The 27,068-nt window shown below is 34.0% G+C and overlaps 1 protein-coding gene across 1 annotated transcript in view; it reads right to left on the minus strand.

Annotated features, from left to right (window-relative positions):
- Positions 1 to 5,700: 5,700 nt before the first annotated feature.
- CSMD1 (CUB and Sushi multiple domains 1) overlaps positions 5,701 to 27,068 on the minus strand; it is a 1,238,533-nt gene continuing 1,217,165 nt past the window's right edge. The window contains exons 65-70 of the mRNA XM_054821261.1: positions 26,003 to 26,047; positions 21,256 to 21,417; positions 20,013 to 20,125; positions 19,197 to 19,284; positions 12,675 to 12,807; positions 5,701 to 8,861 (exon numbers count right to left, since the gene is read on the minus strand). Coding sequence (XP_054677236.1) covers positions 8,702 to 8,861; positions 12,675 to 12,807; positions 19,197 to 19,284; positions 20,013 to 20,125; positions 21,256 to 21,417; positions 26,003 to 26,047 — 701 coding nt within the window. The 3' untranslated portion in view covers positions 5,701 to 8,701. The remainder of the gene's footprint in view (positions 8,862 to 12,674; positions 12,808 to 19,196; positions 19,285 to 20,012; positions 20,126 to 21,255; positions 21,418 to 26,002; positions 26,048 to 27,068) is intronic.

A 27,068-nucleotide genomic window follows, 5' to 3' on the forward strand; every position in this document is an offset into this window, starting at 1 on the left:
TTATTAGCCGTTATAACAGGTTTATACTACAGCTCCTTTTGATGAGCGTTCTTGATGAACAATTCAGCATTTAAAGCCTCTCAAGTTTGTAAGACTGTATTTATACTAGAAAATATAGCAGTGACAGAGCACGTTCCTGAGCACTGGAGTTTGTTTATTTATGCTGTAGAACAGTAAGAATGGTCTCCAGCATGCTTTGGCCTAGGTCAACTAGTACTCTCCCAAATATTTCACAGGTATAAGCTAGTGATCCTTTCCAGTTGTTAATATGGTCACGTTGTTTTGGAATCCAGAAGAGATATGTAGTGCAGATGTGGGCTGATCTGCCATAACTGCCCTCAATGCCAGGGTGTTTAATTTGCTGACATTAACATAACTCAGTGAAGTGGCAGATGCATTATTTAGATTCTTGGAATGAGGCTTCTAAAAGCCAGATTAAGTACCTTATATTTTAGATATCCCAGGTTGAGCTAATTTTTATTTTGCTTTCTTTTTCTCTTTCTTTCTTTCTTCCTTCCTTTCTTCCTTTCTTTCCTTTCTTTCTTTCTATTCTTTCTTTCTTTCTATTCAGAGAGCTGAAACATGAAAGAACTACTAGATCTGTAACATAGAACTAACGTCTATGTTACCTGAAAACATCCCGGGTTAAGTTGATGGAATGAGGAGAGAGCAAGCACATAATTGCTTCTGGTAAATTAATTCACAGGTTTATTTCCTCCACTCATAAATGTGTGTGCCTAATTTTCCCTTTTAATTTGTCTGGCTACAATTTCAAGATTACTAAGGTTTCTGTCACACCTGTTTTTGTTACATGAAAGGGCAGTTTAATAATCCCATGAATGTAGTATAGTACACTGTAATCAGGTTTCACTCTCTATCTGCTTTTTGATTAAACAGATTTAAATTTCTTGCTGAAGGTATTTCTTCTAGACCTTAAATCACATTTATATGTTGTTGTACATACTCCCAAATTTTTTCTGACATCCTATTTCTGAAATGAACTGCAGAAATATATGCAGAATCTAACACAGCTTCATATGCAGTGAGACTAAAAATCACTTCTATATTCCTGTTCAGTATTCCTGATTTATATCCAGTGATTCAATACCTCATATTTTGCTGCAACATCACAGCTAACAGGCTTGTAAATCCTTTTTCAGAGATACTATTTTTTAGGATCTAATATCCATTTTATAAAGATGGCCTCAATGTCCTTATTTCTTATTTTCAACTGCTCTTGAGGTTACATTAAAAACACTTTGTTTAAATAGACTTAACTTACCAACCAGACCAAATTGTTCCACGTGAGTTCTTTCATTATCATTTAGCATCCCGCAATCAGTTGTATTATCTACATTTTTTTCAACAAGCATTATCCTTATTTACACGTCACTGTTGAGCATTACCAGGCCTAGCAGCAGACCAATGGACTTTTTCCAGCGTCGCCTTTTTCAGTGATAATTCCCTATTGTCAGCTTGAGTGCTATTTCTTAATCAACTTCTTGTGTAATTACTGATGTTCTCTATTTCTATTTGTTAATTATTGTGTGCTATTAAATCAGTTGTCTCTTTTTTTAATTGAATACATAAGTAGTTATATTATCAATCAGGCTTTCAAGAATTAAATGAGATTTGGGTGACAAGAATCATTCTCTCTAAAATCTGTAAATCTGTTGACAAGATTTTAACTGTATCATGTCACTTTATTTTCTGTTCGAAGGATCTCAATCAGAATTCTTTTTTTTCCTCAAATTTTAATGAGAGGGTAAATAGTAATTTCTTTGGCTTGTGGGGTTTTTTTGTTTTGGTTTTTTTTTTTTTTTTAATTTTTGGCACAATAATAGCACTTCTCCAGGCTTATGGCATTTCCTTTATTTTCCAAGACAGACTCAAAATTGTTTAATGGTCAAGAGCTACTCAGGTAATTTCTTCAGAATCAGCAGGTAGAAGTTCAGTGTTGTTTCTGATTTTTTACAATGTTTATGTCTATCAGCTGTTTCTTAAATCCTTCCTATTTACAAATAGTCTGGCTTAGTACTATGTAATCTCTACGTAAAATAACTATCTAACATTACCTCTTTCCAATTACAAAATCCAAGGTGAAAAATTCTGAGAAGTATAAAATACTTACATTATTCATTTGCTTACTCTGTCTCCATTCACTGCACTTAATAAGTATTTCCTTATTCAAATTTCTTTAATTCCTCACATTCTTTTAAAAATTCCCTAATCATCCCAAGAACCAGCAGCTATGGATCTTTTTTTCTGATATCTTTGGTTTTCTTTAACAAATTTCTGTCTATAATCTTATTTTTACTGTTACCTACGTCCATCTTTTCAGAAAATACTTATATTTTTCCAATTTTGAATTACTTAGAATGTACTTCTAATGTTATTTACAATATCATTTCATTGCTAAGCCAGTCTAGTGTCTGAATTGTTGATTTAAGGGGTCCTTAAGAGGTTTTACACTTTAGAAAATATTAAATTATTCTTAAAGAGATTTGATTCAGACAGTTTTTGTTTGTTTGCATTTCTGTCTAATCTTTTCATTTGAGCAAATTTTACTTGTGTTCTTTCACAATACTGGTAAAATAATTTTGGCATACCTTGATACAAAAAGGTCTTTAGTTTCTATTTGACATTCATTTCCTGAGTTCAAAATTTATATCCTCAAAACACTCCTCCAGCTGCTGTTTGATCTTCAACCCAATTGAAGTATCGGCGTTTCTTCCCAGGAAGATCACCAGGCACATAAGTTTCTTCTTTGTGGCACGTTACCTAGACCATGCTTAAAAGGATTGTCAAACTAGGAATGCTCCCTACATATTTTGTCTGTAAGGCATGACCCAAAAGGAATTCTTGGATATTTTTACCAGGTCAAATACTCCACTGCAAGGAGAAAGAGGTAATGATAATTTCCTAGCACCTGCTTTCAACAGGTGAGTACTTGTAGCAATCTTCTTTATGATTAACAACCTGGTGTTTCTCCTTAGGCTAAAGAAGCTATCTGAACTCTGATCTTCCACATCTAATGTGACCACTGTAACCAGCACACTATTGGGTGTAAGAAGGAAAAGGAGCACTATCCACTGTGTTTTGGGGCTTCCTGGAAAAAAGAAAAAAAAAAAAAAAAAAGAAAAAAGAAAAGAAAAAATAAGAACTGATGTAACTAATCTGCCCAATTTTGTGTGATTTCTGTTATGAATCCTAGTGGAGAGATTTATGTTCTTCAGGCCGAAAGTGAGATGCTTAAGCATTCCTCTCGCCTTAGTATTTCTAACTGATTAGTATAGCTGGCTCCACTCATCTTGCTGGCCTCTGTGGATCTTACATGTAAATTCTTACCTCTCTTATCATTTCTTCATGAATTGTAGGCACACAATTTGATGCTGAAGCTTCTACCAAGCAACAAACACACCTTAAAATTAAACACTGCAAAACTGAGCCCAAGTTCCCCTGTGGATTAGGTTCCAAACATATTGATATTTCTGTATGTTTACAACGTATGTCTGTAATTTAAAAAAAATATAATTTTCTATAAACAAATATATTTAAAACTGTTTAGGAGGATCTTCTACTTCCTTATATCATGTATCATCAAGTCCTGATAGCTAATCACTAGGCATATGTCAGCCATTGTTGGATTTTTTTAGTCTGCTATAGTGAGGTCCAGACTACAATCCTGTGCTCTTTGGTGGAAAGTGTTTTCTGTTAGGGGACTGTCATTGACAAGGTTTTGAAACTGTAACACTGCTTTACTGTTGGCTCTAAAAAAAAAAAGGCCTCTGGGATGGATCCCTAAAGCATTACTTTCTTTTTTCTTTTTGTGCATTACAGACACATGTTTAAAAGCAATTTATTCTACTTGTTTAAAGGAAGTATTCTGCGGAAGACCTCTTCCTCTTCCACCTTCTGACCTCTGTTCTCTCAAGCACTGAGCCATATGCATTCAAGCTCCTGTGGTTTCAAGTTACTAATCATGCTAAAGCAGGTAGCAGTGTATTTAATGCAGTTTATTTGAGTTTGAAATTAAAAGCAGCTTTAAAAAAAAGCATTTTCCACTTTGAGTAAATCATACCAATAGGTATGCTATCCCTTTGATACTGTTCATGACCTCACTGCTGTTACAGAGCAAGTAGATGCCAGCTGAAAAACAAATATTTTTGTTCTTTACAGATTCAGCTGAGAGTGGCTCTCACATAACTGTATCCTCAACACAGAAAAGATTTATTTTCTATAAATGGTTTGCCTAGAATCTGAAATTAAAAATACCATGTTACAGTTTTCAATAGATCATAAGGGGAAATAATTTTCAGAAGCTGACATTGCAGTTTGGCAATAGTGAAAAAACAATAGTTCACTTGTTTAGTGTATGTTAGACTACTGTTTGTGATAAGAGGTAAAAATCATGACTCCCCGTCAGAAAATGCCTCGATATCTGCATTGATACTGTTAATGATTATAGCTTATAGCTTAGTGTCAGAAGGAAAGTCAGATCATTCTGAGAGATGACAACTTTTAACAATCGTCTGTAAGATACCATATTACCAGGACAGACTGTGAAGATGAAAAAGGAAGCAAAGAGATATACATATCTTATTTTTTTCTAAAAGTCAACCACAGTCGTATACTACCACTGATTCCCAAAAGAATAATGGGTAGAATATTCTTGAAGCCTTACTCATTATTTCTTAAGCTGTCAACATGTAAATCAAATACATAAATCTTTTACATGAATAGAGAGTAAAATAATAAAAAAAATGTTTAGAATTTCAGGTCTTGATCTTGAAAACACTAATATATGTGGCTATCTTTACGTCTGTAAGCATTTTCATTTCAGTAGAAGCGTGTACATGTAAGTGCCTGCAAAACCAGCTCTCAGATGTTAGAATTGGAAATACCTCTGGCTCCATGTGATCCATCCACAGGTAGGATATAGTCTTATGGAAGAATAAACAGGTTATTTTATATAAAACAACCAAATTATATGAGAAACTAAGCCCCATTTTAAAATCTGAATGATAAGTGTAAAATAGCAGGAGGTAGATTCCATCTCACTAAACAGTACCTGAATTTTTTTGCCAAGTTACATAATGCTTGGGAACTTAAAATTACAAGATTAAGATTCTACTGAACAATATAATGTAATGAAAAATCAATGTCCAAGATTTAAAAGCATAAAAGTAAATAGAAGGGGAAAAGTTGGTTAAGAATAGGTCACACAAAAACTGAAAATCTAAAATTAAATATTTAATTAGAACTCTGATTTTGCTTTCAAGGTAGGTGGCATTGCACAGGCTATATTACAATCTTTTATAGTATTTATTTTTTTGCCAAAGAGAATACTGTTTATTTTTACCAGGCCACTTTAATATTAATACATGTGTAATAGGACCAGAACTGAAAATCTGCTAAAGATGGTAAATTTTACATTATTGGGAAAATTACAATTTTTTGTATTGTAAAAACATTTATTTTTAACAATTTACCTACATTAATCAAAAAAGTACAGCATATTTAATAATTTTACAAATTTTTCATAAAAAATATATCTCTGTACAAAAAGTTCTTTTGCACCTACTTCATGTCACAGCAGCATGTAGTGAAATGGCAGAATGAAATACTGGGAATGAAAATTAGATTGACTTGATCATAATGCCGGCGTTCTTCCCCAACCCCCCCACCCTCACCCTCCCAACTTTTTTTTTTTTTTTTAATAACAGCTTTTCTTTGTTTACAAAATATTTTACACAAGAAAAAAAATTATTGCAGCTAGCCTGGAGAAAGGCAAGATGTGTGATACAAGCAGCAGTTTTTAACAGCTTTGAAGCACATAACCTGTTTTTTTAAAAAAAATATATAGCATGTATTATTAGCCCATCATAATGATCTGGTCAACACTGGGGGAAAAGTCTTCTGCATATATCTCAGAAAGCAGATTTCCTGGCTGCCATTACCCGGCCACAGCACAACATTTTGAGTCTTATTCTGATGAAGCACCATATATAAGTGCATGCATACACAGCCTTCTGTAAAATAACTTCAGGAGAAAGAGATCCAACCTGAACAGAAGACTCAAACATAGCGGAGAAGGAGAAGCATTTGAAGGATGTGGATAGAACTGATAAAACTATGAGAGATTTCCTTTACTTAGGTTCCAGTTTGAAGCTCCTCTTTCATCAATACTCCAAACAAATATCTCAGGATAATTTGTCAGTGTGCCTCAATTTTGAGTGTCCCTGATCAAAGAACACTCACTCGAGATAAACATTCCTTACAGAACCTCCCAAAAATGAACCACTGGAGAAAGGATTCACAGGATCTGGGCTCTCTAACACAAAAGACCAAATAATTTAACTATTCTCTTTTCTGGGACCTTTCCTCCACCACATTCCTCAGTGGTCATAGTGAGAGAGGTCACTGAAGAATACACTGTAAGGGCAGGAGTAGAAAACATCAATAATAGCTACTTAGCTAAAATTTTGCACTTGTTTTCAACACTCCAATTTTTTTCTGCCATTGGCACTACAGAAAGACTTCCAAAGCAGTAATGTCAATTTTGAACACCTGTCAAAAACTTTAATCACACAACAGCTTCCCTCCCTGGCCCACTGTTCCTATGGAAGCTCTTCGTTTGCAGAGCGACTTCCTCTACATGGGGGAGGATCAGGACAACAACTGTGATCTGATGCCTTTGTTCTTTCTCAGGAAATGTGAAGGGCTCTGAGATGTGACAGATAAATGAAACTTACTGCACAAAAACCTCAGAAACAAACAAAAAAGAAAGCCAACAAATACTAACAAAATGAACAAGGAACTGACTGGAAAGGATTATTTATTAAATTTTCTTCAGAGTTTCTTGCTCATATGAAGAATATAACAGCTGGAGGCCCTACAATACTGTATTATATTGCTGGTATTTTTCATCTAACAGATGTAGAGTGGTTAAGCTGACCAAGGGTTACCTTTGAAATTTTCTTTGCATTCTGCAACATCAGCGGGAAATACCGTTCCTAGGCTTACATTATCTTTTTGTTTTGTGTATAACACCCAGACCTACACACATATGGAGTTCAGAAACATTTTTCTACAGTTTTTGATAGCAACTGGACATTGGAACAGTTCGAAATTCAGAAAACTAAAACACAACAACAACAATTAAAAAAACCCCACCTTGAATTTTAAAGAAAAGCAAAACAACATTCCTGGTTTCTGAGCTCAATGTGTATGACTAAAATCAGATTTTGCTTCATTATTTCCTACAATTTCCTGATTTAAAACTCAATTTAATTAATCTGCCCAATGGCATCTTTTTGTTTGTTTTCATTCAATAAAACCTCTAATTCTAAGAAAATGTTAATGATTTACTCAACCATTCATATTTACAAATGTCAAACTTTCTCTGTCAAACTGTGTAAGTACAAAAGCAGTAAGCAATGTGTTTAAAAAATCTGAAAAGAAACAGAAAGCAAGGATAGTTGAATATTTCTCTTTGTTCAAAGTAAAAACCGAGTGACAGCTTGTTATAGACTATTTGCACTGGGTTTACATATGCTACTGTAATGTGTTTTAGTTCCATGTAACATCAGAAAATGATGTCATATTACAGGAAAAATGGAAAAAAATGCAAAAGGGAAGACTGTATTATGAGCACAGGCTCACAGGCTTTATGAGCTATCTAAAATAAATTACTATTCACATTTGTACATGGCAAGCAGCAATAGCTACTAACCCCCCTGCTGTTAAATAGTATGATACTGACAATGGTGATTGATGACTGATTTCAGAAGAAAACAATACTGGCAATGAAAATTTCTTAGAAATGGGGTCTTGTTCTGACTGAAGGTCTCCAGTGACTTCTAATCATGTTTACAAAGAAATTTAGTCAAAAATTGACAAAAGAAATATTGTCCTCTGTCACACGAGATTTTAACTGGTGCTAAGCATGGGGCTCATAATTTAATATTCTGAGTAAATTTATTGTGGAATGTTTTGCTAGGCAAAGAGTGAGTGAATGTCTATATACAATGGACAGTGTGTAGAAACCCTGTATATTTTTACCAGTATCTTAGTCATCCATAACACTCTAGTGCAAAAAAATTGTGCATTAACAATTTGCAATATAACGGCTGATAGGGAAACTGGCAAACTGCCCTATGTATGAGATGATACGCTGTACGTTTCTTTAATTTTAGCAAGATTTCAATGGTAAAGCATTTGCAGGTGTATGCAATCTCAAGGAAGGTTGTCTTCTCCTTCAAGAGAGCTTTACTTCTTCAGAATATTCCTGGGGATAATCTATGGTGCTATCATTTGTCACAGTACTCAAAGGATTTATCCAAGTGCCCAGAAGAATGCATTGAAAGGCATCCAGCCACATACAAATATGAAAGTCTGAGGCATTAAATATGACAAATTGGCATGACTCGGCAGTCTTCCTTAAAGTGTGCCTTGATTTGATGCAGATGCAGCCAGGCATTTTGATCCAACTTTAAGATGAAAAAATATTCTTTGTCTGATCCCCAGAAGACTGACACGTTTTTACCAGAAAATTTAGCTGCATGTAGGCTGACAGAAGATGTTAAAGATTACAGCAGCAAAGCCAAGAGAAGAAGGGAAACTGGTATATGGCACCAAAGGAATTACTGCTTGTCCATCAGAGGTATGGCTATGAATCAGTCATATTGGGCACTGAAGGCTATACCACTGTACAAACTGTGTTCAGAGTCGTATCAAACCTCACAGCCTTTGCCTCTGTGGGTTTTAAGTTTGTATCATACATGGGATTTTCAAATGAAGCTTGTCCATTACTGTTTTCATGTCCAGCGTACCCGTTGTACTGTACTTTTGGTCTTGTTCTGGGAAAAAAAAGACAGGAAATTATCATTAGTAACCCTTAAAAATAAAGATTCTATACTGTTGCAAGTTATATCTATGTTTCCATCCTGTCTACACAAGTTGTACGACTCTGTCTAAAAGTGATAAAAGGAGACCCATAAAGGATGTTGCAGGGACTTAAAAAGAGAAATCTGTCTGTCTGGAAGTTATTTTTCATAGCACGAAGAGAAGAAAACAAATTCCTAATGTGCAGTCTGATGTTACGAAGCACAGAGACAATGTGGCATGCCCAAATATTGGCATGCATTTCCCATTATAAAAATGTCAAAAGAATGACAACTTCATAGCTTGTTGTTAGTGCCAAAATTGGCAGCCAAAAGTAAAGCAACATACAACAAAAGTACAAACGAAAGTAAAGTTGGAACCGATAACATTTATAATGTTTTCTGTCATAGTAACAATTATGATATTTTCTGATGACATTTTCAGTTTAGATTGCTAGTCTGACCATAAAAGAATCCTAACACACAGTAGAAACACTTATTCCAGCTTTACTAAATTACCAGTTTCCAAATATATATCATTGTCTTTCTAAAGTGTTGAAATTAATGTAAAAATACAGAAGCATCTTTAATCCGTGAATTTAATTTGATCACCATCAAGCATATTCTAATTGATTTTCCTGGAGATTTGAGATTTTACCCACAATAGTTTTTACAGTATACCTAGGAAGGCAACTGGACCATCTGTGCAAATGTTCTGATGAAGATCAATACAAATTGTCAATTTAAAGGACTTGAATTGAGTAGATGACCAGGTGTACATAGAAAGATGAGAGTAAGTGGCTCATAGTTCATTCTTTCAGTAGCATCTTGGGGTTTAGATGAGATAAACACCCACTGACTTTATTGACTTAGATGTTTTCGAGCAGAGGTAGAGGGAACTGTTTAGTAATTTGCTGCTATCAGCTGTTTATTACCATTCCAGAGCAGGAAGTTAGCGTTGCGCCATTAAAGTGCTGTAACAGGTCTCCTGGGTGCTACTAAATCTGAGTCAGTGCAAAGTCAGCCAGCATAGCTTCAATCAGGCAACTCTTGCACTGACATAGCAAGTGTCCAGAATATGTTGCACTGCTAGTGGTAGTAACCTTCACAAAAGGGTTAGTAATTTCAGTTATTCCAGATAGATCTGCCATAGCATGCCTGCTTACCTCCATAAATACTTCCAGCAATAAACACTACTAAACACCTTTACAGAGATTTTATTTGTCCAAATATATGTAATCAGATTGATCAAATCCTAACTAATATTCACATAAATTTTCACATTTGAATATCAGAGGATACAAAGAATTATCTGTCAGTAACCACCCTTCTATTTCGGATACTGTTTTACCACCATGAAGAACATATAAAAACTTCAAGGATATTCACATTTTTATGCAAAGTTCTGTTAGAACATATTAGGCCAATAATTAAATGAAAAATAAAACAGAATTGTGCAGATTTTCTGATATATCTTGTAGAATGACATACTATTATATTATATTTTACTACTTTAATCTAAAATCTCTTAGCATCTAGAAGTATGTTAACAAATATATAAAGGAGGTTCAGTATATAATTTTATATATATAATTGAAATAGTGCAAGAAAGTCAGTGAAGGAGTGCAAAATGTAGATGTTTGGTGTTCAATAAATAGAAAAAAAATAGAAAATAATCTCATGATAAAACTTCAGAAAAGCGTTCTTGAAAATCAAACTCTTTGTTAGAAAATTATTCTGGTTTGGATAGCAGATAGGAAAAACTATCAGTGGAAAGATATCAGTGATGGAAACTGGCAAACTACAAATAATTCTGCTACTTATAAATATGTCTTTTTCTACATATTTTCATTATAGAAGTAACAAAACATGCTTAGATATCTTAACTAGGAGCTTTCCTAAGTGTAAGTAATTAAATATATTTTAATTTTGTTCAGAAAGACAGAGATGCTATATTCGTTCCTGAAGCAATTCCTGTCTGTCAGATAAAAGGTACAGAAACTGTGTAAAAAAAGGTTTAACAACCCTGGTTCTAATTAGATGATATTAATCTGACATAGGCACAGCAGAAACATCCATAAAACTGTCCCCTAAGACGACTTTCAAATTTTCTGATATAGAGAGCCTCTAGGGGCATAACTACTATCACATCATTGTGAAAATTTCATGTTGTTATTCTGGTCGTTAATGTAATTTCAAGTAAGTCTTTTCAAAAGTCACAGATTCTGTTCCCTTTCCTTTGGAACATCCTTTGTTTTGAAGAGAATAAAGGTGACCTAGTCTTACTTTACATAAGCAATCAACTTTTTAATTTTCTGATGACAATATGAGACTGATAACCCCTCTAAAACCTGTGGTTTAATGGAATAAATTTTTTGAAAATCTAAAAAAGAAAAATATTTTTCAAATATTAAGTTATGAGTAACATCTTTTTCAAGTATCTAATGCATGTAAATTAGATTAAGGTAGGCAGAACTGCAACGCTGCACCAGCAGTACCATAAACATTGGGATTACAGCTACCCATCTGTTTTATCTGTCTTATATATATATTTTTCTATTAAATAGAAAACAGAAATTCCACTGCTCATGTAGAACATAACAAAGTTCATAGAATAAACCACAAAATGTACCCCTATGTCACAATAATTTTATTATATTTTTCTTAGAGTTTGCCTCCTCTTTCTAAGAGCAAAGTGACAGCAATGTTCCCTTTACATTCCATCTCTTCACCCGATCTGAATGCCTGTGCTTTCATGCTGCTGTTTAGGTTCCCCCCACTGCAGAACAGGAGCTCTCTGAGAATGCACATCTGTAGGCATCAGAAAGGCACCCTACAATAACGTGTTCTGAGATAGAGTTCACAGCTCTTCCTGAGCAGTTTTTTCAATGAAAGGCTATATTACGTTTCAGGACATGTATCATTTTAACTGAAGTTCACAAGTTCAAGCACCACTGTCATTTCTTTTTCCGAAATCATCTCATGCTGAGGTAGGTAGACAGTCCAGTCCATCACAGGGCCATGGTGGACTTCAGTTTGTCTATGTGATTTCTTACAGTAACAAAATACTTTTGGTATCATGGTTATAGAACAAAAGTCTTAAGAGCATGTTATTAAAAATCAGCATTTCTGTTAAATGCCAATTTGCAAACTGCAAATAACACAAGGAGGTCAGAGAGTATTGTAGCTGAATATAAAAAAATTAGAAGTGTTCCAGAAAGCTCAAGCCAAATAGCACTCAGAATACATAGATATCAGCTTTTAAACCAAATTTCGGACAAGATGGTTGGATTTATTGTACTATCTAATGACATATAAAAGTTTCATATGAGCTGAAGTCATGCCAATTCTAGTAGTACCCACTAGCTTATTCAGCATGTACTGTAAGTATTCTCATTATGGGCTGTTCCCTTGTGGGATTTATGGATTTTTCAGCTTGTATAATTAAAACTCATAAGCATTTTGAAAGCAGCAGCATACATTCAATCTAATAAAGCATTAAAATGAAAGAATAAAACATGTGACCTGAGATTTCAGTCTGATTCAGCCTAATGAACCAAGAAGGTTTATAGGTCTTTGCTCCTTTAACACAGTGACTCATTTTTCAAATTGCTCACCATTAAGAACTGCCCTGCCCTGAACCCCTTTGTGGGAATACTTAGAAATATATGTCTTTCTAGAGTAAAGATATTCCTGAAAGCTTTAACATTGTGTTCTTTAGTTACATTTACCTATCAAAATTAAAATAAAAAGCTTATTAATTTACTGAATAAACAACATTTACAATACCTGTGTTTGTAGAGGTAAAATGCAAACCCTGACAATATTAGAGCAAAGAATGGTACCAGGATGGCAGCTGCAACAGAACTGCTGTTTGTACCATAATAGTGATTTGAAAGGTCTGTGTCAGCACTTAAAGGACCTGAAAAGAAACAAGAAGAGCAGAAATAAAATTCCCAGGTTTTCTCTCACAGTTCTTTTTTTATGCAAGAATGAAAGAAAATGGTGTCTTGCTAAATAATTCTATTTAAAAACATTAAATAAATAGCATGTAGTATCATAGTATAAATCTTGTTAATGCCGCTTAATAATGTATCAATAGCTACCAAAATGATTTGAAAACAGTATTCAGAAAGAAAAATAATTATGAACTACAACTCTCATGAGTCACTAATTTAATAAAATTAAGCCATTTACCTTCTACCAAAAAAAATTGTTAATACTAAAAAAAATATTCTATGCTTGCAGCCTTACTATTCAGCTGAGAAACAACAAGCAATGCAAGACCACCTCTGACATGAAAAAGGAAGAGAGAACTGAGGTAACTGCGATAAGCCACCATGGTTCTGCTCGGCTCAATGGCACTCCTAAGTCTGCGCACTTGTGTGCACGTCCTGGCTGCTTTACAGCACCCTTTTAGGGGGGAGACATGTTTTAGAGCCTGGGGCAGCTGCATTTGCACTGGGATAAAACTGAGGTGCAGAGAACGCAAAGGCTGTGAACGGCCTCGCTGGGTTCCTGTTGTGGACAAGCAGATAACCAGGACTGTAAAGCACTTTGCAGAACCTATTTTTCCATCAGTATAAAGACAGACATTGTTAAATTGATTAAATAGGTGGCCAACTTGACAATTTGGATTGTGAAGGATGAAAAATAATTTTATAGTGAAAAATATACAAAACTTTTTATAGGAAGAAAAATATATTTTGAGACCCAAATCCATGTTGCCAGTTTGAACTCACAGCTCTTCAGAGGGCAATATACAGAGCCTGTTCAAGGAGAGACCAGGACAGAGGGAAAGTACAGAGAGGACAGGGCTGGGACAGATATCTGGGCTTGCTGTTCTGGGATATTTTTGCTGATGCTAGTAGAGAATAATAAGAGACACTGGTGTTTACCACTCAGAAATGCTCCAACCCACCAGTACACACTGCTTCGCACACCATGATTCCCTCATTGATGGCACCAGCATCAGTCAGTCTTTTTAGGACTCTGGCGCAGACCAGTTATATAGCAGAGACACAGCCATTGCGCTGCTTTCAGCCGTCTACTAAAATACCTAACTAAGTTGTAAAACTGAGAAAGAAGCAAACAATTCTCCTATGATTTCTTGCAGTTCAAGCTCAATGCAAAAGAGGAATGAGGTAAGTTTTTGTTCTGTTAGATATTTTCAAAACTTAGATGTTTCGATTGCTAATATTATAATACATTTTGCACAATTCATTTTACAAAATGTATTAAGTAAAATTCATTTTATAAAATGTATTAAATTCTAGGAAGTAATTCAGTTTCCTTTAAAATGAAGACGGCCCCCCTAGGAATTTCACAATTGCCAGATTTGATCACTAAACATGACGAAATACTGTACTTCAACATTTCTTACTGCCTTAATCTTCTGTCACATTTCAGACATCTGTATATTTCTCTGCAGAACTGGTGAAGACAAACCTTTCCAAATTAATAAACCTACTACTGTAGTAGCTGGGATCATGAGCTTTATCACACTACTGTGGAGTACTGTAATTAACATTGAACTGGTTTAGAGTAGAACTAGTGTATTATAAAAATCTTTGGACTTGAGTAATCCAATATTTGTCCCAACACTCAAGGTGTGGATGGCCTGTTGGCATAATTTTATGTATTTGTATTGTATTGCACAGGTACTGGATATTGTCCAACCAATCTAAATTAAAAACAGATAGAATCATGTAGTTAGCACAGTTAAGAAAAGTTTAAGAAATGTTAATTTAAATGCCCCTTTGAATTTTTTATTGGTTAGAAGAAGTGATAGAAGTTTGAAAAACTGCATGCAGTTATGACTGTCTTCATCCTTTACTATCACAATCCCTAGCTGTTTTTCCAATTATTTGGAGTAATTAATAAAAAATATAGTAATGATCAAATTCATTGTAGTAAGCTTATATCAGCAAAAACCTGGAATTAATATTCTAGCTTATTTAAAATTCTAACCAAGTACCAAAACAAACAGAAATATGTATGATCAACAAACTCTTAACTTATATCTCAAAGCTATTATCATGGCACATATGGTAGTTAAATTTTAATGTATAAGTAGCAGAAAAATTATAAAATATCTAATCATAATTTAGCTAAAATAAAACAGCAGTTTGCAATTCATAATAAGCAATTCTTGGTATGAAATTTTGGTATTGAATTTTTTAAAAAATACTTTTTTTTTTTTGTGCAACCGAATATTTAAAACTAGGCACAATTTTACATTTAGATAATTTCTTTTTAAGTTATTTCTGTTTGATAACTGACTTACATTTAAAACTTAGTACTCAAAACTCCTATTGGAGGTAACTGAATATTCTATATTGCCACATTTTTTAAAGTACCACATTTAGGGTAACCAAGCTTGAAATTTTTAACCGAAGTTTACAACCTTTAATTGGCAGTGGAGAAGTGTTGACCAGGTTCAGACTGTGCATTGGGTGTGCTTTTCATTATGGAAGAGAAACTTTGCTGCAATTCTAAATAATATGAAATTTATTCACGTATCAGACTCAATATAACTTCAACACAGTCTGGTCTACTTACTACAATTATTTTCAGAGCTGTTTGTGATTAAACATATCCTGATGTGAACTTTGTATTACTTCTGACAGCATTATCATGATGAGAAATGAGAAAGCCTATTGTACTGCTCTGGTTTAGGTATTGATTGCTACCACGGCTAGGACCAGAAAAGTGGAAACATCTGCACGCTAACAGAAAAAAAAAAAAAACAAGAACCAACAAACAACAGAATGCAAAACATTGTTTGGTTTACTTTCCAATAAAAAAGCCGTACTTTGTCACTGGGGAACATGTTATTTAATCAACAGTCAGATGAAGTTCAAATTCTGAAAATAAACAGTGAGGTCATTATGGCGCAAGCTGTGTATTTCTACCCTTCAGATGGTAACTGAGTTTCCTCCTTTATACATACTAGAAAACAATACTTTTTGTAAGAAAATATTAATTAAGAGCATTTCCTTATCATTGTTTGAAGCTTTCAAATGCATTTTCTCTTTAAGTCCTAGCCCAGGGTTTCAACTGTCTGGCATCACTACAGCATGGCTCAGTTTTACTAAGAGAACTGCTGTTGAAGTGGGAGAAAGTGTGACAATAAAAGCCATGCAAGATATGAAAAGTAGAATTACAGTAGAAGAGTAATTTTTGAGACAAGGATGGTTAGCAGCTCAAGTATTTAAGAGAAAAAATACTGACACAGAAAGCAAGTCAGCAGCTTCCAAGGACCAACAGAGGCTGAACCTTCTTCCCATGACTGATAAGTGCTGGATAGCAAAGACTCTTTGAGCTTCTCATTGGGTGTGAGGAGTGTATTAAGATATAGTGTCATAGCTCATTAATCTTTGCTATCTATTTGTGCATTACCTAACACACAGCCATTTTGTACTCTGAAGCTGTGAGTATCCTGTTTAGACGTAGTTTCTTCATGCATGACAAAAGTTGTGCAAAATTATCTGAATAGGAAGGGTGACACCTTTATAGAGTGAAATTTAAAATTCAGATGTCTTGTGATGTTCAACGCTTTCAAGAGTTGATCAATTTCAAGAAATGAACATGTATTTCACAGCTATTGATCTAATATATCACAGATGTAAAACAATTATTCATATTTCATATTTCTTGTCAATATTTATCTCAATCTAGACCTAAAGTCAACCTAAAAAAGTACTTTGGGGAAAAAAAAAAAAGAAAGAGAAGCAGGTCATTGTATATCCCCAGAAGAAATAAATATAGGAAAATAATAATTTGATGAAGTAAGTTTCTCTTCTCACAAAGCCACCTTTTCATACAATTTAAAAGGAGTCTGGATTGGAATGAACAAGGCCAAGATTTTATAATAAGCATCTTCTAGAACTGTAGTGGTAAGGCACAGGCATTTAGCAATTACAGAAACTGAACCTAGCTGCAGACTTGCAGCCTTTAGAGACCAAGTTATTAAAACATAACAAAACAAACAAAAAGCCCCCAGCAATGACTGATTATGTGACAAAACAGGCTACATAATTTGGTGTCACAACTTGGGCCCCTTAAGCAGGCTCAGATCTAATTCTTTTGGCAGACTGATAACAGAGATCTCTTTTCCATTTGGGTTATTCTCTAAGGCTACTAGCAAACAGAATTGCTTCTGAAAGAGGACAAACAGTACTTGAAACCAAAAGTTCTTTCTGTTTTCATGTCATTAAATTCCAAGACTGGGCATATGCACTGAGCCTAGTCTGTCTCTGGTATTGTGTGACAGGGAATTCTTCATCAAATAGATTGGTCTTTCACGCTTAACCGACTATTTCTCAGTAAATGCTGCTCTTTGAAGTATGCTTGCAGGTGAAGAATTTCATATTACATTATGTATGCACCCGTGCATGCATAGTTTATGCATACTTCTGTCTTAGTGTAAAGGCAGCAAATAATTTAACTTCCTGAAGAAATGAAAATATGTTAAGTCTTCAGCTGGAGGACATATGAGATCATTACCTCAGCAGAATATTCATGAACAGAATAGATTTAAAAAGCAAAGCAAGTTATCCTTGAATATGAGAACGTATGGACAAATATTATGACCTGTGTTGGCTGGAAATTTTCTGCTTCCTTTTAGCTGTAGGTTCTTCAATAGAGAACAAGCAACCTATAGAAAATCAGTGCCTATTTAGCAATCACATAAAGAAATCTTCTAAAAGAGACCGTATCTGCATTTGTAGCAAGCTCTCTGCTGAGATGTCAAAGCTGAAGACAAGAGGCCCTCAGCCTAGGAATGCATGTGTAACTTGGACACTTTGGCTCCTTACTAGCCTTGGGAATATACAAACAGATCTACTACTGTAACTCTAAATGGTCAATATGGATATGGACAATGTTTACAACAACCACAGAATACATCCACTGGAGAATGCTGTAACTGTTGGGTTGTCATTCTGCTTGTTTTTCATTTACCCTTATCCTTCATGAGTTACTCATTTCACTGGTAAAACACATGGATCCAACCTTCTATTAGGTAGCTGGCAAACAATGGATATCTTTTTTGGTCTGGCTTAAGAAAAACACCCACAAAACCACACACACCCCCCAAAAAACCCAAAAAACCATACTCTCACTGTTTTGAGATATCAAAGGCTACTAAAGAGGACAAATGTTTGAACAAATCCTGATGCTCTACTTCTACAGCGTGCTTGTTAAAATCAGAAAGAAAAATTAGTTTAGACATTACAGTGATAAGGATTATATGAAAGTAGAGGCAGACAAATAATCTGTCTCACGCAAGAGTTTAAACTGAAGACTGAAATTGTGTTCAGCTTCAGTAATTGGCAATTCTTAGACTGAGACTCTGAAGAGTAAGGTTTACGCCCCTTGTGATTAAACATATACAGCAACTTGAGAGGTGGCCAAGTATCCATAGGATAACTGCTATTACAGCAGTTAATAGAGCAAAGAAATGCAAGGGAGATTTGTCAGAACTTTAAAGGGCATTGGGTACAGCACAAATGAAGTTAATGGAACCAAGGCAATGTATAAAATGTAGATACAGTCTGCTATAGGTATCTCCTGTCTCCTCCTCCTAGCCTAGTACTTTGCTGTATATATACCGTGCTTCGACCACTCCGCAGCAGGTCCAGCATTAAGAAATGCAAATGTCTACACTTGGTATTTGTCAAAACTATTTTATGAGTAAATATTTCATGGATAAATGTTTTAGTGTTTTTTATGACAAGATTATGAGTAAAATAACTAGTTTTTCACCAACTGCTGGAGCACTCGAGTCCATAGCTGTAACATATATCTCAGTCACTCATTTCATATTTTTTGACAGTGAAACAGAATTTTATCTAAATATATATACATTCTGAAAACATCCCTCAGCAACGAGCACTCTCCAAATGACACTCTTAAAATCAGTGTTGCATCCTTTTAATTTCCTATGTGATTCTGACTGCAATTTATACATTTGAGCAGAAAATGTCTTTGCATTGCATGACACTCCTGTTACTTTCAAAAAGACATTCACAAAACAGCAAGCAGTTGCAAAGACATTCTCTTTAAGAGCATCCTGTAGTCATCTTATTAGGTTGCTACACTAGAAAACATGCAATAGTAACTTGTTAAGCAGAGTTAAACTGGGATTTGAACTGTATATTTCAAATATGCATATTTTGCTGTATTTTTTATAATAGCAATGGCATGAAATAAAGATGCTTACTTCAGCTATAGCTGAGTCCTTTGTTGAATTCACTCTTGCAAGACCAAAAAGGATTATGTAAGTTAAAGCTCTATGAATGCATTTACCTTGTCTTTGGAGCATAAATTTTCCAAAGTCTTTTCCATGTATATCACCTTGATAAGTAAAAACACCTCTTTCAAGCCCTGATGATACCTAGAATATGTTGAAACAGAAAAAAGGTTTCTGAAACAAATAAATAAAAATGTTTAGCCATTAGTTTTTATGTCTTAGAGTAGATATATGGAGCCCAGATTTTAAGTTTTATCCTTTAAAATATTAGTGAACTCTCTATGCTTATACAATATTTATCAGTTTAAGTTTGCAACAGTATTAAACAAAGTTTCAAAATAACACCTGGAATTACTTTAAATTATCTGATGTATATTGCCGGGTTTTAAAATTCTTCAACTGGCATACACATAATTGAATTAGTCTACAGATATAGAAGTCCACTGACTTGTCAGATATTAAATCTTCCATAGAAAGCATCACGAAACGCAGAGAACTTGAAAGAGTAAAATAATTCTCTTTTTCTTCATGAATAAATGTAATTTTATTACAGTGAACTATTTACCAAACCAAATAAAGGACAGTATTTCTGAAGGTAAAATACCCACTCTCATCTACGAAAACAAGGCAAAAATAAGGCAAAATATGCTGATTCACTCCACCTTCCCCTTAGTAAAAATTCTAATGGCAGTGTGGCAGAAGTTTGTATACATTTTTTTGAAAAGAAAAATAATGTGATCTCTACGCTGACATCTAGATTTCTGTATTCCATATTTGTAATATAAAAATTTGGATAGAGTTATACAGGAAAACACAAATTACCTCAAGCTTTAAACTAAGCAAGCTTTATCCATAGCAGTCTGTTTACTTACATAACCATCTAGTGCCCAGTTGTCGTTTTCAAACTTGCTTACAAAAATGTCACTAGGTCCTTTAATCTGAAAAATTTTCAAGAGCAAATGGGCTTCTTCTTTCTTGTAAACACCTATTACAATAAAGGAGGTAACACGTGCCTTTTAAACAATTTTTCAACCAGTTTGTTCAAATATGCTTTCAAAGCTAAGTATATTGCTTTAAAACTAAAATATTTCGTAGAAAACATTATATAATAAAATAATTTTATAACCTGGAAAAATACAAGATTTAAAGTGCTATAGTAACAGGATCTTATTTTACTGATCTTTTGCCCACATCATATTTGATAACAGGATGCAAACATGGTTTTGTATTGTTTAATTTTATAAACAAATGGGCAAGAACATTTGTCTCTTCTAACAGTATTTCCATAATTCTGAATATAGATAGAATTCCTTGCCTGGAATCTCCTTGGACTGGAAAAAAATTTGATTTTACTCACATCACAACAGCATATTGCTATAGTAAATATTGATAGTGCAGTGAAAGAAAAGTTGCTATTTGGCAGTCAACTACTGAAATTCTCTCTGAACTCTTGACCTTAATAGATAGTTCATAATGCTCTTTTCAAATATAACTGTGATCAGAAGCTAAACCAGAACTTCACAGTCAGATTTGCAGAAAGGAATGCACAATGCTGATTAAAAGGTATGCATAATTTACTCAGTTAATTACCTGTGCCTATTTTATGTTATGCCATTATCAAGACTCATTGGCCACGCAAACCCAACACAACACGTCTGGCCCATGTACTTAAAACACAGGAAAGAAATGGAGGACAGTGGTGTTGATGTCCTCCACTGTATGTGTTATAAAGCAGATATTAACCACTACTGAATAATGGAGCTTTTCAATGGTGCAGTTCTTAAAAGGCCTATATACACTTCATCTATCATTTCAGTATTACCTGTGAGTTCAACACATCAATATTATCCAACAGTCCGAGATGAAAAACCCTACATCAACATGTATTTGAAATTTAAGGGAAAAAATAATTAATATGTAACCACATATAAATTAACTTAAATCTGTGCAAACCATTACATTAGGACTTTTCTTTTTGCAAAATAAGCAGAAAAAGATTTTTAGTGAAAACATAAAGTTTTTATTTAATTTTGTGTTTGGCAGAAAGTGCAACAAAACTGAACAGATGAAAAAAAATTTAAAACCACTTTTTTTAACACCAAATTCTGAACCTACCTGATAGTTTGAGTTGTATGTTGGATGCCTCAATGAATGTGGCATTTACTTTGCTGCTTGTAGTATTGAACCAATCAACAGTCAGAGTAGCAGGCTGTCTTTTTCCTAAATATTCATAAAACCCTTTCCACAGTGAATTTATAAAAAACACATCTGAGGGAACTAAATAAAAGCGGGAAAAAAGAAACAAAGAAAGGAGTAAACTACAACAAAGTAGCAATCTTTCTTGCCATACTTATGTTCTTCATTTTTTCTGTTACAGCATCAATCCACTGTTCTAAGGAGGTATTATAGTAAAAATTTTACAACAGTAAAGACAATATATCTAATGACCTTTCCACACAATTGCCTATAATATACTACACCTGTCCATTACGATATATGCTCTTAAATAACCTCACACTTCATAGCTTGTGTGCTTCAGTGAATGTCCCCAAGACTATGAAAAAATAGGGACTCTTCCCCTAAAGGTATGATGAAAAAAAGGAGAATAATATTCTAAGTTCAGGGATTCCTGGAAGGATACACTGTCTTAGGCCACCCCTTTTGTTTCATGCATCTATTAAAGCAGCACTGTGTGTGATTTTCAACTGAATATCAACTGAATATTCAACTGAATTCACTGAATTCCAGATACAGTTTAGCACAAGTTTTTTTTATCAGTCATTTTTAGACTCCACCTATTCTCTCCATACAATATTACTGAACTTGTGAACAGTTAAGTTGCCAGAGCACGGAACTTTTTTGTTTAAAATAAAGGTCTGTTTCTCAGAAACTGCAGTTTGAATAATCTGAAGTAAAAAAACCTATAAAATGAAGCATGAATAATAGGAAGAATTATATGTATTTGGGTCATTTATTTGATGCTATTGCTATTCTTCCCCTATACAGAACAAATAAATTATTTACAGGTCATTAAATGTTGTATTATAAATATTTTGCTAAATTACCAACAGAGTAGAAAAAATCTCTTATTCAACAGTGTCTGCAATAGTAACATTAATTAAAAAGCAAACACAGAAGAGAAAGAAATTGTTAGGAGATACATTTACAGGGTGCTACATGTCTTGAGCATTTATTTCTCCTCTACACATCGCCATATTTCTGCCATATACTTTGCTGTTATAGATATTGCTCCCATATACTTTGCTGTTATAAAATCTGGGGAAGACTTCCTTCAAACATGTCGGTTAAGCTAAACAAACAGTTAAGTTGGCCGAAAGAGACCAATCCTCCTCCTGCCCAGGCAGCACCCAGTGTTTCCTGGCAGGTCCTGACAAGTGAAAATAGATATTTTTCCACTTAGTTCTAAGCTTTTTCTAGCATTACAATTTGAGAAGTATAGCTTTAAGAATAAAAATAAGACTTCATAAAAAGAACTGTTTAATCAATCACATGATATCTTGACAAAACCACAGCCCTAGCAACTATTAAGATTCACCCTTACTATCCATGACCACTACAAATGATACTTGCTAAATAGCTAAAGACTGATATTAGAAGTGTTTCACACTCTTCTAATTAAACTCTTAAAGTAAATTATTGGACTTTTTGTATCATATCAAACTCTAGAACATATAAAGGCAGTTGTCTACATTGAAGGAAATTTATCAGTGTAGGTATCCTGTGTATCCATTTTGAATAAATTCCATAGATATTTCCTCCTCCACCTTATCACTGATTGCAAAAATGAATCAAAAGAAACCCAGGTCAATAATACCATATATTTCCAACAAATCATACTGATAAGCAGTACATCTGAAAATCTGATGACTGATTGATCATATTATTACACTTCCTAGTATGCATTTCATAAAGAGGAAGGATAACAACTTCTTCAGTGCCTTTTGCCTTCAAATTATGCAAAAGCCACAAGCAAATGTTAAAGCTCTATGTGTCATGATTTGAAAACATCATTAGCATGTTTGTACCACCACTGGATTCCAAGTGAGTAGAAACCCACTATATGACTTTGACTACACCACCTTCAAAGAATCTTAAATGCTTCCTTTCCAACGCAAAACTCAGTACAGGACTGGGGCTTAACACAAGGTAACCTGAATTTAATATTAAAAATCTGAAGCATTAAATTTCAATTGGTATCTCACAGTCCTTAGAATTCATATATTTTCTGCAAATATATAAATACTGTAAAGGGTCTTTCAGATTCTTTTTCCTACATTTCTCATTGCTTTGCTATAATAGTGATGAACAGTAAATTTGAAACCTGCATTTTTAAAATATGTTAAAATTATTTTTGTCTTTGCTTTTAATTAAAAGTATGTGTCTGAAGTTATTCTGATGAAGGTGAATATCTGGTATTACTGGTATGAACCTGACAGGTACTATGCAAGACTTTTATAAAGGAGCAGATATCATACTTCTTTTGTCACATTCAACATCTTCACTACCTAGTTTCTCTAACCACTCTAACTGTCAATAATAGCTGTTAATCTCTGCAAAATAATACCATTGACTCAATATTTACAGAATTTGCACTTGCTGCAGATGGACAGAATCAGTGGGGGAAGAAAACAGCAAAATATATTTCTGCTTCCCCAGTCGTGTTTTTGTAAAAGGTTAAACTGCAGATGCTGCAGTGGCTCTGACCCAATTCTGCTGAGCCCTTGCAATGTCCCTGCCTTTCCCACCCACTGTGGGCAAATGCAGAATGAGAAAAATGAACTGGGTATTTTTATACTAATACTGCACCAACTGTGGATTCTCCTTGGAACATGACAAATGGGGAAATCCATGGTTACTCATTAAAAGAGCTTCTGAACTATTTTTGCAAAGAGTATACAAAGCAGTGAGAACTATGGGAACCAAACGGAGTCTTGTAGTTCTTAAACTTCACATGGGTATTGTGAGAATTCTTTAGTTGCAATTTATAATGAATTGCAATTTACAGTAAAAATGATAGTTACTATTGCTTGTGAAAACATTAACTGTGGCAAAAAAATACCAATTTAATAAAGAATAATAAACACAATTTGTATTTAGATATCCAAAGGTGGGAAATCAGAACATGAATCTATTCTGTTACAAAAACTCTAGTTTAGCAATATTAGCTTCATCCCATTTAAAATACAGAGCGGCAAATGGAATTCTACCAAAAGCCAAGAAAACAAGGTAAAGAAAATGCTCCAAAATACACTGTGTTCTATACTAAAGAGAATTCACAATTTTAAAAGACATAAAAATAGTGCAGACTTGATTTTTAAAAACAGCTTAAAACGTTTCCTTGTTAATTACTGTCATTTATTACAGTTTCAGTTTACTGCTTACCATTATTGGCAGTTTAGATTGGATATTAGAAAAAAAATTCTTAATCAAAAGGGTTATCAATCACTGGAACAGGCTGTCCAGGGAAATCGTTGAGTCACCATCCCTGGAGGTATTTAAAAGACACGTAGATGTGGTGCTTAGGGACATGGTTTAGTGGTTGGACTTGGCAGTGTTAGGTTAATGGTTGGACTTGATGATCTTAAAGGTCTTTTCCAACCAAAATGATTCTATGATTTCATGATTTTCAATCATAACTTTTCATTTTTTTAAAAAATGCCTTTCGAATAGTACTTACTTATCAAAACTAGTTATAAGGGATGTGATGTGGTGTGAATTGATATGATGCTCTGCATATTGAATATATTTGGAGACTTGGTCTATATTTTAATTTAGCATTGAAACTTCAAAACCTGTGTGGTAGCAGATTAATGTATACCTTAGTTGTTTGGTAAGGTGAATCCTCCAATAATTTAAGACTATGTTAATTATAATGAATGCGCACGATATCCTGCTTTATTGTCAGTCTGTAGAAGTAACGCATTTGAGAACTCATTTATGGTTTCACCTTACACTCTCACTAATAAACTCACCAGGAAGGTTACTTATTAGCAGAAATACCTTTTTATCCCATCTACTCTACAGAGTCCTTCTGTGAACTGCCATGAGTGTGAACCATTCATCTTATTTTCCCTGCAGCTTGCTAAAATTCAGAACATAGAGTTGCAAGTTCATTTATTTGGTGAAAACTCTGTTCATTGTTAAATAAGTTAGTAAAAAAAATAAGCCTTTCATTTTCTGAAAATCAATGAACCTACGAAGATCTACATAAAGGATTTCTCAGATGTATTTGTCTGTTTTGTCACTCGCAGGAGGAAAAGGTTAACTGCACACATATTCATGAGAAGGCATAGAAAGGCAGCAGTGATGTTTGCCTGCTGCTGGTGGTCCACACAGTTTGTGAAACCCTATCTTAGAGTACCTGGAGAGTTTCCATGAAATGAAGGCCATTAGAATTTCCAAAACTGGGGGTTTTGGAGGCTTTTTTTATGGTTTCTTACACCACTTGCAATCTAAAGTGCAGAATTTTGACTGAATCCAATCCCCACAATTATAGTCTACACTCATTATAAGGCTCTCCATTATAGCAATCTGTCTGATATAAAACTACTTCAAATCTGGGGTTTGTGTATATATGCTTTATCTTTTTGGCTTGACAGGGGGTTTTTTTTGTGCAATTCACAAAATTGGTACTGTAGAAATTCAGAAAATGTTGTTTGGGAAAGAATTACATATAATAGGTTTTACATGGCACCTGTTATTATGAAAGACCTCAACATTTATATTCCTTTGAAATGTGTAATAAATAGTTAAATATTGGAAATAGTTTTATTATCCATAACAATCTAGGGTGTAAATCAATTTAATTTATTTAGATCTAAAACTCTTCTTGTATACAAACCTGGAGTTTTAGTTATTGTTTCATTAACTTCTCTCACTCCTTTACCTACAAGTAAAAAGACAAATTATCATTTTCATGAACATATTTGTGTTTTTTTGTTTAAATAGAATGTTAAAACAATGCCTGATGGATGCAATCACCTCTTATCTAATAGAGCCATATTTAAAACAGAAATAACTGGTCTTGAATACTTTACATGTTCAAACCTATACACTTACACAAAACTATAAGAAAATAATTTAGGTAAACAAAATTTTTACTGTGGAAAGCTGTCTGGCTAGCCAAGTATTTCATACATTTAGGCCTAAAATTTTTATATCAGTCCCAGTGCTATAAAAGAGAGCCTTATAGAGGGGACAAATACTGTATCTAATTATGAGTAATAGTATATTAAATATCATAAAAATTTTGTTAATAAAGATTGATACATTTATGACACAAACCAGCAAAAGCCAGATAGCCGGATTAAGATGACAGGATCAGATAACATGGGAAAGGATCACAACCGATGTCATTTGCTATATTTCTGGTACCCTCAGCAGAGTTATGTCTATTGACCCTAGATCAAGTTCTGGCCTCATATCATTAGCCACTTTAAAAAGGCTAATGTCCCGTAAGAAGATTTAGTCTTGCATGTTTTAGGTTTTTTTTCTTTAGGAGCAGAAATCCACTGATTAGACTGATCAAGTGCTAAGAAAGCACAAAAAGTGTCGGGCACTCAAGGAGAATTACACCTAAAGACTGTAAGCCGATTAAAAAAAAAAAAATCTTGATTATAGAAACTTTATCTGCATTTTATCTTCCATTTAAAAAAAAATAAAGAAAATTAACAAAAATCGTATAATTTATGTCAAGTTATTACTTATATAGTACCTATGAAAAATCACCCATTAGGGAACTAGAATGTGAGGATAATTTTTTATGTCTTGACAATTTCGAAACAAAGAAGTCTACCCATCCATTAATGAAAAGAATCAAATATTGTTCAAATGTCAAATCTATTTAGCATTCTTTGACATATTAGAATTAAAAATCATGTTGCAAACATCTTTCCCATGGCTTCTGA

This window comes from Grus americana, chromosome 3 (genome assembly GCF_028858705.1).
Source record: "Grus americana isolate bGruAme1 chromosome 3, bGruAme1.mat, whole genome shotgun sequence".
NCBI classification, from domain to species: domain Eukaryota; kingdom Metazoa; phylum Chordata; class Aves; order Gruiformes; family Gruidae; genus Grus; species Grus americana.